This window comes from Podarcis cretensis, assembly GCF_951804945.1.
Source record: "Podarcis cretensis genome assembly, chromosome: 3".
Taxonomy (NCBI): Eukaryota; Metazoa; Chordata; class Lepidosauria; order Squamata; family Lacertidae; genus Podarcis; species Podarcis cretensis.
Window position 1 is genome coordinate 30,746,370 of NC_137172.1, and position 18,989 is coordinate 30,765,358.

The window sequence follows — 18,989 nt, forward strand, 5'->3', positions numbered from 1 at the left end:
TGGAGTTTGCTAAATGCCTTTTATTTCAAAGCAGCAATAGTTTCCCCACGTTTCGTCAGTCAGGAGAAAGGTGACCCAGACAAATCCTTGGCTCTAGCTGCCTTTTGCTTTCATGTTAGCTATCAAGTCATGCACCTTCTTATTCAGAGCCCCTCCATGGACTCCCTTTTTGCCCATGAGAAAGATGAGCGCTTTGGCACCTTTCCCAATACAGATGGATCTGCTGTCGCCACCTTTGGTTCTCGTGTCCATCACAGCATCTTTCTCTACTAACAAGTTGTCTCGGATTACGCTGCACTTCTTCCCTGCTATGGTGATCCCAGTCTGCAGGAATGCCTTTCTGTCCTGCCCAATGATTATTCCTACTTCCTGGGGAGAGATGGCGGCCAGCAGGCCTCCTGGCTTTGAAGCCCAGACAGATTTGTTGTCAGAATGTCCCACGATCGCTACATCTTCAATGTTTTTGTCCTTCAAGACTGTATTGATGTAGGCTTTCCAGTCTCCCATCCTGCTTTGGCTCCCACAATTTCTTCTTTGACAAGTGCTCTGCCTTTTCTTTGTCTCAGGACTGGATTGTTTTCCAGCTAATGTTAAAATATTTTTAAAAGTACATATATAAATATATATTCATCAATTTTTAAATATGTATACACTACTTTTTAAAAAAACACACCCGACTCCAACATTAGTTTACAGAAATATAAAAGATCAGGCAGAAAGTTAGAATGCATTGCTAGTGTTGAAACAATGATTCTTCAACATCAACTTCGTTGGACTGGTCATGTTGTGCGGATGCCCGATTATAGTCTTCCAAAGCAACTACTCTATTCCAAACTTAAAAATGGAAAGCGTAATGCTGGTGGTCAACAAAAGAGGTTTAAAGACTGCCTCAAGGCAGATCTAAAAAAATGTAGTATAAACATTGACAACTGGGAAACACTGGCCTGTGAGCACTCCAGTTGGAGAACAGCTTTTACCAAAGGTGTCATGGGCTTTGAAGACACTTGAACTCAGAACGCAAGGGAGAAACGTGCTAAGAGGAAGGCATGCTTGGCAAATCCACACCATGATCAACTCCCACCCGGGAACCAATGTCCCCACTGTGGAAGGATGTGTGGGTCCAGAATCGGCCTCCACAGTCACTTACAGATTGTTAAAACCGTGTTTATGGAAGATAATCTTACTTGGCTATGAGTGATCGCCAAAGAAAGAAGAAGAAGAAAGCAAACCATACTCCTTTGCCACTGGGTATGGTATTGAATGGGGTGCAGTGTCACTCTATCCAGCTCAGCTAGGCTCCAGGCTAGTGCAGAAATTTGCCTGCTCTCCACCTTCCATGCCCTGGCTGGAATGTGCAGCAGAGCTGCAGATGTACTGCTCCATTAAGTTCTGCTGGGCAGCGGCTGGAGTTAGGGATTGTACTCCTAAACAGCCCTCTGCAATGTGGTGTGCTCCAGATGTTGTTGCACTCCAACCGCCATCAGTCCCAGCCAGGGATGATCAATGGCTAGGAGCAATGGAAGATGTTGTCCAACAAAAATCTGGAGGGTACCTGGTTGGGGGTTACCACACTAAAACAAATTAATAATAAAAACAGCATACCAAAAACAATTTTAAAAATCCAAAAGAGTACTTAAAATGCTTAAGTGGTTAAATGGTTTGTGCCTGACACCTAAAAATGGGAGCCAGGGAAGCTTCTTTAGAAGGGGCACTTTTATAATGTGATGCACAGCCAAAAAAGTTTGCTCTCTGGTTGAGAACTGCCTCTCTGATGGAGGAGGTTTTAGGGAACAGCATTAGCAGATGACCTTAGAATGAAGGCAGGTGAATATGGGAGTACTGTAGGTATACCTTCAAGTATTTGAGTCCCAGGCTGTTTAAGGCTTAGAAAATGGCTAGTGAAGCTTAAAAATAAATGTTTAAAAATTGAGAAATGGGATCTGGACAAACTGTACCAATAATAAAATTATAATAAATAAAATTTATAATAAAATTATAGCATCTGTATTCTGAACAGAAGCTCCAAAGGTCTTTGAAGACAGCCCACATATGGCACATTGAAATAATCCATCTGGGAGTTTACTAAAGCATGGGCAAAATGCTCCAGAGGTGGTTGCAGCTGGTGAATCAGTCTTGGCTGGTAAAACTCACTCCATGCCGCAGAGGGTGACATGGGTCTCTAAAGACAGAGCTTGATCCAGGGAAGACCCCACCCCCCACCCCAAGCTGTGAAACTGCTCTTTCTGAAGCAGTGTGCAAGCCTTTCCATATCTAGCTGAATACAATATCCCCAAACATGAGAACCATCCACCCTCAGTACCTCTGTAAAATCAGCCTGTGGGGTAATGATGAAATGGTGCAAATTGAGATGAAAGCCTGGAAGGAATTGAGGTAAGGACTTGAAACCAAGCCCCTGGAGGTTTTAAGCCTGAGGTTCCAGCTCAAGACCCTGGGCTCGTTGGGAGTTCAGGATCAAGGCTCTGGACACCTCAAAGCTCAGATGTCAGGAAAGTTAATCAAATACCACCCTTGCTTAGCCAGCCAAAGGCAGTCTGAGCTCACAAACCAATTGTTTATGTGTTTATGCTCCAACCGTTGCTAAGGAATCCACTGTGATGTCAGAAGTATCTGTTACTGCAGCTGGTCACCCATTATGACCTCATACCACTCCTAAAGTAGAATTATTCTCTACCCTCGATTATGTGATTGGAAAGAAATAAAAATATGTTTTCCTTCTGCCCTTAAGTTTCCTTAATGAAGCTGATTTGCTGTAGGTTCAGGACAGAGGAAGGGGAAGGATTTCAAACCACATACAATTCCACATTGTGTGGTTCTGGATGGGGACTTTATATTGCAAATGGATCATTCAGATCGGATTCTCCTGCGTGTGCATTTGGCACGTTAGAAACTACCCACCCACTAAAAGAAGGCACTAACAAACTTCAACACCAGCATTGACTGCAGAGATTTAACAGGCTCTGTTGCCATATTGGTTCGTCCGCTGAAGGGGCAAAAGCCACATAAAAGAAAAAGATAGGGCTGCCATTTTGATGATGGTGACATCATGTTTGCAGACATGAGCAGTGCTGATACCGCACCTATCTGGAAGGGCCATTCAGAGAATTGGGGTGCCAGCATCAATATTTTGATTGGGAGCTGAGCATACAGATGCATAGGGGAAGATGTGTTGCTCAGCCAAACACTTTCTTTGCATGCAGAAGAACATTGGTTCAATCCACAGCAACTGCAAGTAGGATTGGGAAAGACTGCTGCCTCAAATCCTAGAGAGCAACTGCCAGTCAGAATAGGTGACGCTGAGTAAGATGAACCAATGGTATGACTTGATATGAGGCAGTTTCCAATGTTCTTACCCAGCTGGCACAGTCGGAATGCTACACTTATTGAATCTAGATGGTTCTTGGCCTGACCCACTGTTCTAATATTATTTGAAAAATGAATGAGAAGGTTGCATTTAATATACATGAATTGAACCAAACCTGGCTAAATCTCAGTGCTAAGACAAATTATGTTTTAAGGCCATTTTATCAATGTAAACTGCATTATGCATATTGAAAACTTGGCTAGCTGAGGGAAATAATTCAAATAGTTGATATTTTATTTAAACCTTGCTCCAGTTGCTCAATGCTGCTTGCAGCATTAGGAAATCAATTTTCCTGATTTAGAAGTTAGGACTTTGTCTTGTAGAGTAGTCCAAATAAAGGCGCTGCCAAGCTGGATTTTCAACATTCTTGAGTGAGGGAGCCAAACTGCCTTTAAGGATTATGCACTATAAGCATAGCATTCAACATGCTGCTCAAAGTTTGGCAATAGAGCTTAGTTTGTGAGTAGACATTATCACACACCAGCAAAATGGTTTGTAAGCGGTCACTGTAATTATTTTCCTTTAACGTAGTTCTGAAATCATACATTCTAATCTTATTGGCCTTATGCACATGTGGGACTCTTTAGGTAGTTATGTGCACACTTCATCCACTTCAAATGCTGAAGTGAATCAGGTGTGGGGAACCTTTGGCCCTCCAGATGTTGCTGGACTACAACTCCTATCCACTCCAGTAAGCACGATCAATGGGTAGAGTGGGAGACCAGGGTTCTTGTTCTACCTGGCCATGAAGCTCACTGGGTAACCTTGGGCCAATCTTTCTCTCTCAGCCTAACCTTCCTCACGGGGTTGTTGTAAGGATACAATAGAGAGGGGAGGGGAGAATTCTGCCACCTTGAGAGCTTTGGAGGAAGGGTGGGTATAAATAAATGAGCAGGCTCAATCAAGACCTTTTGGCACCTGAGGTGAACCACAAAATGGTGCTCCCCCTGCCAGGGAAGAAGGGGGAAGGGAAAAATCTTCATCAGAAACAGGGAGGGCAATAAAAAGGTGGGATGGGGAAGGGGCCTACTCTGAATCACTCTGGCCGGGAGCAGAACCCAGGCAGTGGCGTAGCGTGGGTTATCAGCACCTGGGGCAAGGCAAGTAATTTGCGCCCCCTAACCCATGGATTTGCGCCCCCTAACCCGTGGATTTCCCTAACCCCCCAGATGTTGCGCCCGGTGCGGCCGGCCCCCCTGCACCCCCCACGCTACGCCACTGAACCCAGGAGACCCCAGAGGGGAGACCCCACCACTTTCTCCCTGGAGTGGAAGGAAGCCAGCAGTGCCTCCTATTCGCTGAGAGGCTGTTGTGGAGAGGCTTCTGCCGAGGAGGTGGCAGATCCAGCATCAAAGTAGTGCAACGCCATGGTGGCAGCAGCAGCAGCAGCGGCTGGAGATACCTTATTTAGAGCCCGTGTGGATCCTGCCACCTGAGGCAGTTGCCTCACCTTGCTTCATGGGCGGGCCGGTTCTGGACTGTAGTTCATCCTTAGCTGGAGGGTCAGATATTCGCCACACCTGCACGAAACAGGCTTTTCCTTAGCTTCCAGATGTTGGTTGGCCACTGGGGGCCTCCCTGCTCATTTTTTATAACAATACTTTCTTGGGCTCCATGATCACTGCAGATGGTGACAGCAGCCATGAAATTAAAAGACGCCTGCTTCTTGGGAGAAAAGCAATGACAAACCTAGACAGCATCTTAAAAAGCAGAGACATCACCTTGCCAACAAAGGTCCGTATAGTAAAAACTATGGTTTTCCCAGTAGCGATGTATGGAAGTGAGAGCTGGACCATAAAGAAGACTGATCGCCGAAGAATTGATGCTTTTGAATTATGGTGCTGGAGGAGACTCTTGAGAGTCCCATGGACTGCAAGAAGATCAAACGCATCCATTCTGATAGAAATCAGCCCTGAGTGCTCACTGGAAGGACAGATCCTGAAGCTGAGGCTCCAATACTTTGGCCACCTCATGAGAAGAGAAGACTCCCTGGAAAAGACGCTGATGCTGGGAAGGAGAAGGGGACGACAGAGGAGGAGATAGTTGGACAGTGTTCTCGAAGCTACCAGCATGAGTTTGACCAAACTGCGGGAGGCAGTGGAAGACAGGAGTGCCTGGCATGCTCTGGTCCAGGGGGTCACGAAGAGTCGGACACGACTAAACGACTAAACAACAACACTGAAAAGTCACCCCACCACCCTCCTGCTGGGTCTGCAGCGACAAGCGCCTCAAGAGTCCTAAGATGAACCATTTCCCCTCTGCATGGGCGGCTAACAAGGGATCTCACGGCCTGATTTCTGGCCGAGATTCCCGCCCAAACGCCGCGGCCTCCAGTGGGGCTCGAGGGGCGGCGTTTCCTCTGCCTCCGCAGCAGCAGCGAAAGCGTCGAGGGAGCGGCCTCCTTCTCCTATAAACTCGCGCTGGCCTCTCCACGGCGCTGCTTCTCTCTGGCGCTACTACAGCCGCCGCCGCCATGGCCGGCTCCGCTCTTCAGTCGCTGCCCACGCCTCGTCCCGGCTGGCTTTTGGCCTCCGCCGGCCTGGCCGTCCTCCTCACGCTGGGGGCTGCCGCAGCCTGGCGCCGGCGGAGGCGCCTCCGTCCAGGGCGGCGGGAGCTCAAGCCGGTGGGAAGGGTCTCGGGCCTTTTCATCTACCCGGTCAAGTCCTGCCGCGGGGTGGCCGTGGAGAGGGCGGAGGTGACCGAGCTGGGCCTCCGCAACGGGGACCTGGGCGACAGGTGGGTGTGCAAGTCGGGAGGCGTCGCTTTTTCTTGCTTCTGTGGGTTTCCCACCCCACACCCCACCTTCCAGCCTCCCTTCTAACTTGCTTTCCTCCCAAACTTTTGGAGAAGCGTGTGGACAGGTGTTTTAAGAACGCCTGCGTCAAATTTTTATTTATCGAATTTAGATACAGCCTTTGATCCCAGGATCGTGCGCCTGTTTACTCGGACTAAGTGCATTTTGGGGCTTGCTCCCAGGCAAGTGTGCAAAGGATCGAAGTGTGCATTTCCATGCAGCTTAACCCCCTAGGCGAGCTTGCATAAGATTGTAGCTGTTTGCGCAAATCCTTTTCACACCTTCATGGGCATAGCCAGGATTTATGGGGGGGGGGGGAGATTTCCTGTTAGTGGGGGCTGAACCTCAGCTAAGTACAGTGGTATCTCGGGTTAAGTACTTAATTCGTTCCGGAGGTCCGTTCTTAACCTGAAACAGTTCATAACCTGAAGCACCACTTTAGCTAATGAGGCCTCCTGCTGCCGCCGTGCCACCGGAGCACAATTTCTGTTCTCATCCTGAAGCAAAGTTCTTAACTTGAAGCACTATTTCTGGGTTAGCGGAGTCTGTAACCTGAAGCGTATGCAACCTGAATCGTATGTAACCCGAGGTACCACTGTACGTATTTTTCTTGATTTTTTTTATTTGGGGGGGGGCAGCTGCCCCCAGTTGGCTACACCCATGCACACTTCCACAAAAATCTTCTAGTACAGCATGCTTGTGGGATCTATTCCATTTATTTACTGGTACCCTGAGTGCCACAGTCGGAGCCAGTTGTGAAGAACATACAGTTAACAATTCCTGGATCAGGGATTTGTTTTTGAGTAGTAGAACTGCAATGAGTTTACAGTCCTTCCACACAGAAGTCCAGCCCTATTGTAAAGTTGGAAGGGACCCCGACAGTCATGTAGTCCAATGTAGGAATCTCAACCAAAGCTTCCATGACAGATGGCCATCTAACCTCTGCTTTTAAAAACTTCCAAGGAAGGAGAGATCACAATCTCCTGAGGGAGTCTGTTCCACTGTCAGACAGCTCTTGCTATTCAGAAAGTTCTTCCTGATGTTTACTTGGAATCTCCTTTCTTGTAACATTGAAGGCGAAGCCATTGGTTCAAGTCCTGCCCTCCAGAGCAGGAGAAAACAAGCTAGTTCTGTCTTCCACATGACAGCCCTTTATATAAATTGCTTGATTCACAGTAAAACGAAACTGCTCCAAGTGAGATAAAGGTTACAGCTGCCCGTGCCTGTTCTGGAAATAGGTTCTTTTAAACAGCACTTTGCTGTGAAAAAGAGAAGCACATACCATAGTCAAAACACCCTGAAAATGCCAAGTTAAGCTTACTCTCCTTTCACTCTCCCACCCCCAACACACAGACTCCTGCCCCCATGAGCCTTTTTACATGGAAGAAAACAAGGACAGTGGCAGAGGGTGGAATATAATGGCATTTTTACCTGGTTATGATGTGCAACTCAGACTGTGAATAGGGACTTAACCCTTTTCTTTAGAATGTAAGACATTTTGAATCTTGACACCTTTCACCCTGGCTTTCCTCTTCTCCAGTTGTACAACTCAGTACGGTTCTTGGTGCTGGCATTCCCTGTTGTTGGTGTTTTGCTTTCTGTCAGGCTGTATCCTGTCTCTCCCGAAAGAGAAGTGAGGAGCTTTCTCCACTGTACAGTGGTACCTCGGGTTACATACGCTTCAGGTTACAGACTCCGCTAACCCAGAAATAGTGCTTCAGGTTAAGAACTTTGCTTCAGGATGAGAACAGAAATCATGCTCTGGCGGCGCGGCAGCAGCAGGAGGCCTCATTAGCTAAAGTGGTGCTTCAGGTTAAGAACTGTTTCAGGTTAAGAACGGACCTCTGGAATGAATTAAGTACTTAACCCGAGGTACCACTGTACTTACCATGCTTCTTTCTCCTTAGGGTTTTTGCTTGGCTTGCTTCTTTCCCTTTTAACAGAGCTTTGGCAAACAGAAAACATCAGAAGAAGCTCTTCAAGACATGGCATTAAACATTATCACCTGCTATTTGCAACAGATGAAAGTGCTGTTGTTAAAGGGGCAGCTACAAGGGCCATTTCAAAAACTGACAAGCGTATTCTTCCTCTTCTTTCGCCTGCTTCACCTTTCAGTAGAGCAAAAAAGTATTGTGGCACCATGAAGACTGAAATGTATGTCTTAAGCTTTTGTGGACTACTGTCCATTTCCATCAGATGTATAAAGCCTTACCAGCTTTCAATTTTGGTCTGTTTCTAACTCAGGTGTTGGCTTGTAATAAAAGAAGATGGACATACAGTGACCGCTCGGCAAGAGCCTCAGCTAGTATTGATTTCTGTCTCCAGTGAAAATGGCTGTTTAACTCTGAGAGCTCCAGAAATGAAGGATCTTCGTATTCCCGTCCAACTGTCGGTCAAAAACCCAGTGCAGAATTGCAGGTGCTTTAGACTTCACTGTATGTCACCTCTTAGTTGTTGTACATAATATTCCCCACCCCACCAAGCTACAGCAATAGAGTTGGCTTAAAAGGCAATCTTCCATTCTAAAAAATCTTGACAATGACCACAAGGGGACACCTGTGAATGACATTAATTTTTGTGTGCGCGATGCAACTGATTTTCAAGTATTGAGCCTTATTGTCCATTCTGAAGAATTACCACAAACTATGCTTCTGTATGTAGAGGTTTTCTATATTTAACCCTAAACTGCTTTAGGAAGTGTAGTTTTTGAACATGTGAGCTCCTCGGCTTTGTATATGTTTTCTCTAGTAGGGCAAATGACAGGTATGGGTGGGGATTTCCATTTGAGAAAATGATTAGCTCCCCCCCTTCTCCAGCATTGTAGTATTAATTATGTTAATTACAGTTGTTAGGAAAGATAGTACTGATGCCTCCCGCAAATCTTGCAGGCTGTTTGGCTTTGATGTCCAAGGCAGAGACTGTGGAGAAGAAGCAGCTCAGTGGATCACAACCTTCCTGAAATCAGAACCATACCGTTTAGTTCACTTTGAGCCAAACATGGTTCCTCGGAATTCAAAAGATGTTATGGAACCTTTCCGACCCACTGATAAGGTTAGAAAACAACTTTGTAGTGATTTGGAGTGTGCCACACTCATAGTTTTGTAGTGTGAATTTGCTTTTCAAAGGTTATATTCTTTGTCTCATGTTTAACCAACCTACCTACTGTTGGTTTAAGCTGAGTAATAATGACCAATATAAATGGATTGCAGGCAAATAAGTTATATGTGCAGGTTGGTGCTGGAAGACCGCTAGTACAAGCTTAAAGTAACTGAATTTCGGCTCCAATAGAATGTTGTTTGAATGGCATTTGCTATAAGAAGTTTTTGTTGCTTTAGTTAGATGTTTCCTTTACATTAACAGATCCTTTACATCCTTTACTTATCCTTTCCCACCGTTTTATCATGTCTAAACTTGTTTTCCAAAGACGGGCTTGACCAAACTAGTGACCTCTGCCTTTGAAAAGCAAGTGGGAAATTCCTACATATTTGGTGGCTGTTGCGTTGAGGGATACTAAACAGACAGGTGTTTCTAGTTGTCAGGCTTTCTTCAGAGATAAGCATAATGTTGATCACTTACATTAAACTGCAGTCCATGAGCCTGATAATCTCATTAGCTAAATGCTGCTCTCCTAGTTCTCATTCTCATTTCATTTTTAATTTGTATGCTGCCTTTCTACATAAGGCATAGAAATGGGGGGGGGGGGGAGTATAACAAAGATCATATGTCCTGCAACAATCTGATTCAATACAAATGATTCATAATGAAAAATGTAAATATATAAAAATAAGCAACTAAGGTAGTCCTGTTCCTGGGAAAGTAGTTGTTTATATATTAAATAAATTTATAGACTGCTTCACAACAGAAAGCTATTGAAGCAGTATACCTGCTAAAAACAAAATAGAACATGGAAACATGTTCTGAAAACAATAAAATAAATTCAGCTTACTTAAAAACAATAAAACAATTCATACCAGCTCTAGAAGCAGCATGACAATTTCATCAGAGATGAACTTGATTAAATGACATGAGTTACACCCCAGGGAAAGTCTTCCTAAACAAAAATGTACACACCTTAAGTCCCTATTATACCTTTAAGCTGAGTGTCTTCTCAGTGCTGGCAGCTGCTTGTGGTGTCAGGTGCTTGTGGTGTTTATTCTCCCAAGCTTTTTATGGTGGTGTTTCCTGCTTGGCAGGGGGTTGGACTCGATGGCCCTTGTGGTCTCTTCCAACTCTATGATTCTATGATTCTATGTATTGTAATTTATTGTGTATTTTATTGTTTCTGTAAATCTCCCTAGAAGCCTTGTTAAAGGGTGGTATACAATTTTTAAATAACTAAAATGTTGGTACTTGTATACAGCGCTGGGGATTTTCTTGAAAAAAATTGAAGTGCAAAATTTCCCTATGCAAATTGGAAAAATCGGCATAAGGTAATTTGCATCAGAAAAAAAAATAAAACAAAAAATTCCTTCCAGTAGCACCTTAAAGACCAACTAAGTTAGTTCTTGGTATGAGCTTTCGTGTGCATGCACACTTCTTCAGATACCTTTAACAAAATAAAACAAAAAATTCCTTCCAGTAGCACCTTAAAGACCAACTAAGTTAGTTCTTGGTATGAGCTTTCGTGTGCATACACACTTCTTCAGATACCATCATTCTTCAGATGCACACGAAAGCTCATACCAAGAACTAACTTAGTTGGTCTTTAAGGTGCTACTGGAAGGAATTTTTTGTTTTATTTTGTTTTGACTATGGCAGACCAACACGGCTACCTATCTGTAATTGCATCAGAAAGTTTCAGTTTCTATTGGGCAATTATCCAGTGCCCTAGAGCAGTGAATGAGAACCTGTCCCATGGGTCTAATGAGGCATGGTAGATCCCTCCCCATTTGGCCTATAGCAGGCATAGGCAAACTTGGCCCTCCATATGTTTTGGGACTACAATTCTCATCAACCCTGACCACTGGTCCTGTTAGCTAGGGATCATGGGAGTTGTAGTCCCAAAACATCTGGAGGGCCGAGTTTGCCTAGGCCTTGCCTACAGTATGGTTTGGTCCCAAACCACACACCCCTGATGTCATGATAGGTAAACCCCCAGAGCCAAAATAAAAAGGGGAAATCAGGAGTGCACTTAGAGCATACTCCTGATTATTTCTTTGAAGCTGAATTACCTGATGGGCAGCTCTGTCAAAAGCTGCCTGTGGGATGTTTGGGAATTCTGGATCCAGCCCCTTGGCTCCAGTTTCCTACCCTTGCCCTACAGAGTGACCTAGTTTAGCATGTTTGTTTACTGGGCTAAAGACTTTGGAACTGCTGCTGTTGCCTAATACTTCTGCAGTTGCCATCAATTGCTGCTATTTGAACTTCGAGAACGTTCTCTGCCACACCACTACTTGTATAGATATGTCTGCTTTGCGGCAGCCAACTCCAGTATTCTTGCGAGCCATTACATTTACTATCTGCCATAAATAGTCTAAAAAAACCACCATCACACAACATGATTCTTTCACAAGGAGGAAAGGCTTTTTAATCATTTTCCAAGTAGCTACTGGCCCAGAGCATTACATACAAATCCAACAGACCCAATACTAAAACTGAAAAATCTTTGAGAACCATTTTCCCTATACCAGTGGTCAAATATTTTATCCACACCTTCTGCTGTAAGGGGCCTTTAATGGTCATTACCAATTCAGGCTGGCCTTTTAAGCAAACATTTAAATAATCGTTGAACTTTCTGATCCTTTTGTTTGTTTTCTTTTAAATCTGAGCTGTTAATAGTTTTATTCCGCCTCTGCTAGGAGGAAAGTTGTTGTTTTTTAATCACTGCATATGGGATGTTGTTTTTTCCTTTTTGTTCTGTAAGCAGCCCAGAGAATATCTGCTAATGGACAACCATGTACGTTTTAATCAATAAATAAAATGGCAATCAGCCACTGCCAGATTAAATGCTGTCTGTCTTACAACAATCTCTCTCTCTCTAGATTGCCTATCCTGACTGTAGCCCGGTTATGGTGCTTTCTGAAGCGTCTTTAGAAGAATTAAATACCCGATTGGATAAGAAAGTTACAATACGCAACTTCAGACCAAACATTCTGGTCACAGGTTGCAGTTCTCATGAGGAGGTAATACATGGAATATCCCCCTCACCAAACAATACCTTTCCATTTGTATATGCCAGAGAGATAAAGAATTATATGACCTTCCGTGAACATTTGAAGCCCTGTATTGGGAAGCTTTTATTGTGTGATGTTCTCTTGTGTTTTTGTATATTCTGTTGGAAACTGCCCAGAGAGGCCGGGGCAACCTAGTCAGATTGGGGGTGGGGTGTGTGTGTTACAAAAAAAAAAATCAAATTACCGTATTTTTTGCTCTATAAGACGCACCAGACCACAAGACGCACCTAGTTTTTGGAGGAGGAAAACAAGAAAAAAAATATTCTGAATCTCAGAAGCCAGAACAGCAAGAGGGATTGCTGCACAGTGAAAGCAGCAATCCCTCTTGCTGTTCTGGCTTCTGTTGATAGCTGTGCAGCCTGCATTCGCTCCATAAGACGCATACACATTTCCCTTTACTTTTTAGGAGGGAAAAAGTGAGTCTTATAGAGCAAAAAATACGGTATTATTTTTAAACTGTCACTTGGAGCAAAGTACTTTTGTATTTATAAGGGTGCAAGTTTCTATATGCAAGTAGTACTCTTTAGTGCAGCCTTGGGCTCCTTCGGGAGGAAGGGCAAGGTATAAATTTAATAAACAAATAAAAAATACGAAATAAAACACATTCTACATGCAAAGGTTACAAATGACCTAATATTGTGAACACTATATTTCCACAGGATACCTGGGATGAGATAACTATTGGTGGTGCAGAAATGAAAGGTGCAATGGGCTGCCCCAGGTAAGCAATTTCGCATTGCATCTGAAGAAGCAAGGAAGTACTTGAGGTTGCTGTTACCTCATTCTGTTTCTTCATTACAGGTGTATACTTACTACTGTTGATCCAGACACGGGCATCATGGACAGAAAAGAGCCTCTTGAAACGTTGAAAAGGTAACAAAAATTTTCCAAGTTCCTCCTCCGTCATCTGAGTAGGTAGACTAATGATTGTATGCAACTCTCAAAATGTGATCATGTCTTGAAATCCTGGTTCTGTGGGAATTCTCTCTGCATTTTAGTGAGGCAGTAAATTTGCTCAACTAAACTAAAAATAATACATTATTTTTTGAACTGACCATTCTGAATGCTTACTAATATAAAATCTGTCAACAAAACAACTTTGAAGAGTGCAATGTGCTCTGCTTTTTCTCTTTAATGTTCCTAATGATCTAATGGTAATAGTCATATATATAATGAGTATAATTATATAATAGTAAACAACAAATTAATATTTTTAATTAATATTTTCTGGTCAACATAGCATTCAGTAATGACAATAATAATACAGCCATACCTCAGGTTGAAGTAGCTTCGGGATAAGTATTTTTGGGTTGTGCGCTGCGGCGACCCAGAAGTAACAGAGCATGTTACTTCCGGGTTTCGCCGTTCGCGCATGCGCAGACGGTCAAAATGACATCACGCGCATGTGCAGAAGCGGCGAATCGCGACCTGCACACACGCAGACACGGGTTGTGTTCGCTTCTGGATGCGAATGGGGCTCTGGAACGGATCCCGTTCGCATCCAGAGGTACTACTGTATGTTGTTATTGTAGGCGAGTATGATGGCATGCTTGTTTAGGATCAAGATGACTAGTACAAGCCTCTACTCAGAAGTAACCCTCATTTAGTCCAGTGGTATGCATTCCCAGATAAATGTGCACAGAATTGCTGTGTGGTGGCGCAGCAATAAAACTACTAGCACATTTGGAAAGCTAAGCAGGGTCTGGCATGGTTTCAAAGGGAACATGGTCCGGATTTCCTGCCTTGCAGGGGGTTGGACTAGATGACCCTCCTGGTACCTCCCAGTTCTACATTTCTATGATTTGACCTGAAATGCCCTAACACTTTGGCTCCAGCCTTATTTTTTAAAACTAGAAAACGTCTTGTGGCACCTTAAAGACTAACATTTACAGTATTAGGCACAGACTTTCATGGACTATAGGCTACTTCATCAGATGCAGATTGGACATGGACAGTAAACCTCAAAAACATATCCCATAAGAAATGTGTTAGTATTTAACGTGCCACAGGCCTCTTGGGTGTTTTTGCTGCAAAAGACTAACACTGCGTAATCCTCTGCAAAAATTTTAAGCAGTAGCTCAGTTGGTTAGAGCATGGTGTTGATAACTCCAAGTTTACAGGTTTGATCCCTGTATGGACAGCTGCATATACAAGCATTTCAGGGGGTTGGACTAGATGATCCCCAGGGTCCCTTCCACCTCTAGTTCTGTGATTCTAAATATTAAAGAGCCTCTTAATTAAGTGTGCTTCATTTGCTATAATGTTTTTCACAACAGCTCTGATTAATCAACAAATTTGGCCCTCTGATGTGTAAGTAAAACACTCAAAACGAAGTCCTGTTGACCTGAATGCAACCAGTTTCCGTGCAACTAGCATGCAATGGAATTCTGAGCAGGTTTACTCAAAAGTTAAGACCTATTGATTTCATCAGTGCTTGCTCTATAGTAAGTACATTAATTTGGCAGTGGTTTTCTCTCTGTGAGATGTCCTTTCCATCTACTCCCAAAAGTAATTGTTACTAATTTGCCAATCATGAAAGTAACAAAGTGAAACTTTTTATATGCTTGGAAATCCTGTATTTCTATCAGCTTCTTACCAAAATGTTTTCTTAGTCACTTAACTTGAAAACAAGCATATTTAGCTATTTTGTGGATGGCTTATTGTTCTCTAATCTTCTTTACAGTTACCGCCTGTGTGATACTTCTGAACGGCACATATACAGAACACACCCTCTCTTTGGATGGTATTTCGGAATTGATAAAACAGGAACAATTCAAGTTGGAGATATGGTGTACAAGGCAATCTGATGGTGTAAAATACATCATAAAAGGAACTATTTTGTACGTTTTTTATGAAAACTGTGCCAAAAATAATTGTTTGGGGACCTTTTTAAATGAATCTTTTCTACCTTATATTCAACAATAATAAATGTGGTGTTTTAAGACAAACCATGGGTTTATTTTATTTATTTTTATTAATTTTCCAAATTATTAAAAATCATACCAAATTAAGTTAACATAATAAAATATCTTAAAATCAGGTTTCCCGCTTTTGTTCTGAACATACTATCATCATCATTTCTTCACATTGCTGAATCATTTCTTATGTAGAGTCGAGTTAACATCCTTCACTTGCCATTAAACGTTCTTCAGCTACCCTCTTTTTTCACCTAACAGCACCTCCATTACATCTTATAAATAAGTAATCTGTTTCACGTATGCAGTCCTTCAAGCTGCTCTTCTGGTCGACATAGCATTCAGTAATGACAGTAATATGCTATTATTGTAGGTGAGTATGATGGCATGCTTGTTCAGGATCAAGATGACTAGTTCTTGATTTATGAGAGTATCACTTGATGCTCTTGCGCTCATTTTGAAAAGATATCTATCTATCCATATTTTGCAAATTAAAAAGATACTTTTATACTATGGTATGTTCTTCTTCTTCTTGTTGTTGTTGTTTAGTCGTGTCCGACTCTTCATAACCCCATGGACCAGAGCACGCCAGGCACTCCTGTCTTCCACCGCCTCTCGCAGTTTGGTCAAACTCATGCTGGTAGCTTTGAGAACACTGTCCAACCATCTCGTCCTCTGTTGTCCCCTTCTCCTTATGCCCTCCATCTTTCACAACATCAGGGTCTTTTCCAGGGAGTCTTCTCTTCTCATGAGGTGGCCGAAGTATTGGAGCCTCAGTTTCACGATCTGTCCTTGCAGTGAGCACTCAGGGCTGATTTCCTTCAGAATGGATAGGTTTGATCTTCTTGCAGTCCATGGGACTCTCAAGAGTCTCCTCCAGCACCATAATTCGAAAGCATCAATTCTTTGGCGATCAGCCTTCCTTTTTTTTTTTATGATAATTTTTATTATTATACATTTTATAAAATTCCCTCCAATTCTTCGTTCAATCCCGCATACAACAAATCATAGTTATTTTTTTGACTTCCTTCAATGTCTCTGACAATCGTCCGTGGTTACACCTTTAATACACATTCCCTTCTTTCGTATTGCCATTTTTCCTCCTTACTCCTATTATTTCTCATAAACAATACTTATTTTCTTTTTTTACAGTGCCTCTTTAAATCCCGCTAGCGTTGTATTCACACCACATATATTTTTCAGATAATCCACAAATTTCCCCCAGTCTTCGATGAACTTTTGATCTTTAGTATATCTAATTTTCCCAGTTAATTTGTCCAGTTCTGCATAGTCTGTCATTTTTAGTCTCCATTCTTCTATCGTCGGTATTTCCTCTTGTTTCCACTTCTGAGCCAACAGGATTCTGGCTGCCGTTACCGCATACTGGAAAAGCTTACAGTCCTTTCTTCTGATGTCCTTTCCTACCATACCTAAAAGAAAAGCTTCGGGTTTTTTCACAAAAGTATATCTTAACATTTTTTTCAACTCATTATATATCATTTCCCAAAAACTTTTCACTTTCTTACATTCCCACCACTGATGAAAGAATGTCCCTTCCTTGTCTTTACACTTCCAACATTTGTTATCAACCTTATACATCTTTGCTAATTTTACAGGTGTCATATACCATCTATAAAACATTTTCATCACATTCTCCTTCAGTGTGATACATGCTGTGATCAGCCTTCCTTATGGTCCAGCTCTCACTTCCATACATCACTTACTGGGAAAACCATAGCTTTAACTATACTGACCTATACTGAAATGTTTAAATGTTTATTTGATTGTCCTTGAATCTTCCTGCCACACCCTTTGAGAACTACTGTGATAAGCCAATGGTTTGGCTTTGCGTTACATGCAAACTGACTTCAGGTTTAGAGGATCAAGACTGAGAAAACAGAAAAGGACAAGAGTTTGTGTTCAGTATCTTTTTCATTGCAACACAGCTTGCATTATATTCTGATGTGCGTAGTAGTGCTAAGCTTGTTTGGAACGATGCTCACTTATTCCAAAGTCCCCCCCAAAATTGGCGGAATTTCAAGTTCTCCAGAACTATTCGTTAGGCAAGACCATGCAAAAGCTGAGATAGAGGGTGACTGGACAAGGAATAATAAACAAAAATTAGGCCAGGTGTTAAAGCCACAAGATCTGCTTACAGAGTTGGAAGTGGAGATAGCCGGCTCAGTTTTCTTCTGGGTTGAAGAAAGAAAAGATAACTGTTGTTCCATTGGTTTGAAAAGAATATTGCTGGACTTTGTTTTGTTTTTCATCTTGTTCAACCACCCCATAACTTGTATAAACCCTGATACAGGGTTGAAAAGTTTGCCACGTTATGATACTTTTGGGTTCATCCTACCCTGTGAATGTTGGAGGTTGTTTCCTAAGCACCCCGACTCCTCTTGTTCTTTCATGTGCTTAGAAGAATTGTACCAATTGCAATTGTTGCAAGTGATCTGATATGGGAAACATTTGAATGTATAAAAAGTGTCCTACTTGCATAAAATCATTGGACTGAAGTAGCAGAGATAAATTATTTGAAAACATTGTCCAAAGTTTTTATAGTAGCTAGTAAACTGAACTAAATGTATACATATGTATCTAATGTGGAGTCTTTATAGCTTTTTCACATGGTAAAAGTATCTATGTGCCTCGTTTTCCAACCGCCCTGCTGCCTCATATCCCAGTGCAAATGTTCCAGCAAAATGTACAGTGAAGCTTGAAGAAACTGGAATTTAGGTTACAATCCTATACACTTCTGAGATTAAGCCCCATTGAATTAAATCGTGAACTTACACCTCAGTAGACATGTATAGGATTCCACATCAAGACTGTAGTCTTTTGTATGCTCTCCTGAGAGTAAGCCTCATTGACCTAGTAGGACATACTTCTGAATAAGCATACTGTAGAGCAGATAGTGCTGTTAACTAGAAACCGCCAGTCTGCGTATTCCTTTGTGAAAATGACAGATTTCTGTCTTGGAGAAGAGTAGCAAAGGTTGATAGCTGTTAGAAGAGCAATAATTATTTCAGTATCTCACCAAAAAATAAAAGGACCAAAATAGTGCAGCTATATACTTTTCTTTCTTTTTTTAAGGCCTTTTATGGTGGTGAGAGGGGACGCAGGTGGCGCTGTGGGTTAAAGCCTCAGCGCCTAGGGCTTGCCGATCGAAAGGTTGGCGGTTCGAATCCCTGCGGCGGGGTGCGCTCCCGCTGCTCGGTCCCAGCGCCTGCCAACCTAGCAGTTCGAAAGCACCTCCGGGTGCAAGTAGATAAATAGGGACCGCTTACCAGCGGGAAGGTAAACGGCGTTTCCGTGTGCGACTCTGGCTCGCCAGAGCAGCGATGTCACACTGGCCACGTGACCTGGAAGTGTCTCCGGACAGCGCTGGCCCCTGGCCTCTTAAGTGAGATGGGCGCACAACCCCAGAGTCTGTCAAGACTGGCCCGTACGGGCAGGGGTACCTTTACCTTTACCTTTTTATGGTGGTGAGAAGCAACTTCGTTCTACAGCCAGTTTTAGTTATGTTAATAAATGTCTCTCTGTGTTAGGGAGTTTAAAAACAGCAGGAAGAATAAGCTTCAAATGACCCTCATAGTCCCTTCCAACTCTACAATTCTATGTTGTTGGGAATAATTAACTATAAAACACATTTAAAGGCCTGGGCTATGCCAGTAGGTTCCAAACACCCAAGTAATCTTTCTTTTATATTTTACCAGATAAAGACT

At 42.8% G+C, this 18,989-nt stretch overlaps 2 protein-coding genes and 1 long non-coding RNA gene across 3 annotated transcripts; 1 reads left to right on the plus strand and 2 right to left on the minus strand.

Annotated features, from left to right (window-relative positions):
• On the minus strand, positions 1 to 2,568 carry PFN3 (profilin 3). The gene is made up of 2 exons (XM_079971023.1): positions 2,321 to 2,568; positions 1 to 584 (listed from the first exon to the last, which is right to left on the minus strand). Exon 2 carries the CDS (start codon positions 505 to 507, stop codon positions 94 to 96), a length of 414 nt encoding a protein of 137 aa, XP_079827149.1. The 5' UTR covers positions 508 to 584; positions 2,321 to 2,568; the 3' UTR covers positions 1 to 93.
• Positions 2,569 to 5,820: 3,252 nt separating this feature from the next.
• On the plus strand, positions 5,821 to 15,297 carry LOC307212216 (mitochondrial amidoxime reducing component 2-like). The gene is made up of 7 exons (XM_079969333.1): positions 5,821 to 6,118; positions 8,421 to 8,594; positions 9,065 to 9,227; positions 12,158 to 12,298; positions 13,009 to 13,070; positions 13,151 to 13,222; positions 15,033 to 15,297. Exons 1-7 carry the CDS (start codon positions 5,856 to 5,858, stop codon positions 15,154 to 15,156), a joined length of 999 nt encoding a protein of 332 aa, XP_079825459.1. The 5' UTR covers positions 5,821 to 5,855; the 3' UTR covers positions 15,157 to 15,297.
• On the minus strand, positions 6,874 to 8,414 carry LOC307212252. The gene is made up of 2 exons (XR_013836894.1): positions 8,044 to 8,414; positions 6,874 to 7,795 (listed from the first exon to the last, which is right to left on the minus strand). It is a non-coding gene; the product is annotated as an uncharacterized lncRNA (long non-coding RNA).
• Positions 15,298 to 18,989: the final 3,692 nt, after the last annotated feature.

Bases quoted from the DNA above. Each gene is read 5' to 3' on its own strand.
- PFN3 (XM_079971023.1), bottom strand. From the start codon at position 507: ATGGGAGACTGGAAAGCCTACATCAATACAGTCTTGAAGGACAAAAAC.
- LOC307212216 (XM_079969333.1), top strand. From the start codon at position 5,856: ATGGCCGGCTCCGCTCTTCAGTCGCTGCCCACGCCTCGTCCCGGCTGG. The intron at 8,595-9,064 runs GTGCTTTAGACT...CAAATCTTGCAG, and splicing joins AACCCAGTGCAGAATTGCAG to GCTGTTTGGCTTTGATGTCC. The intron at 13,071-13,150 runs GTAAGCAATTTC...TCTTCATTACAG, and splicing joins GGTGCAATGGGCTGCCCCAG to GTGTATACTTACTACTGTTG.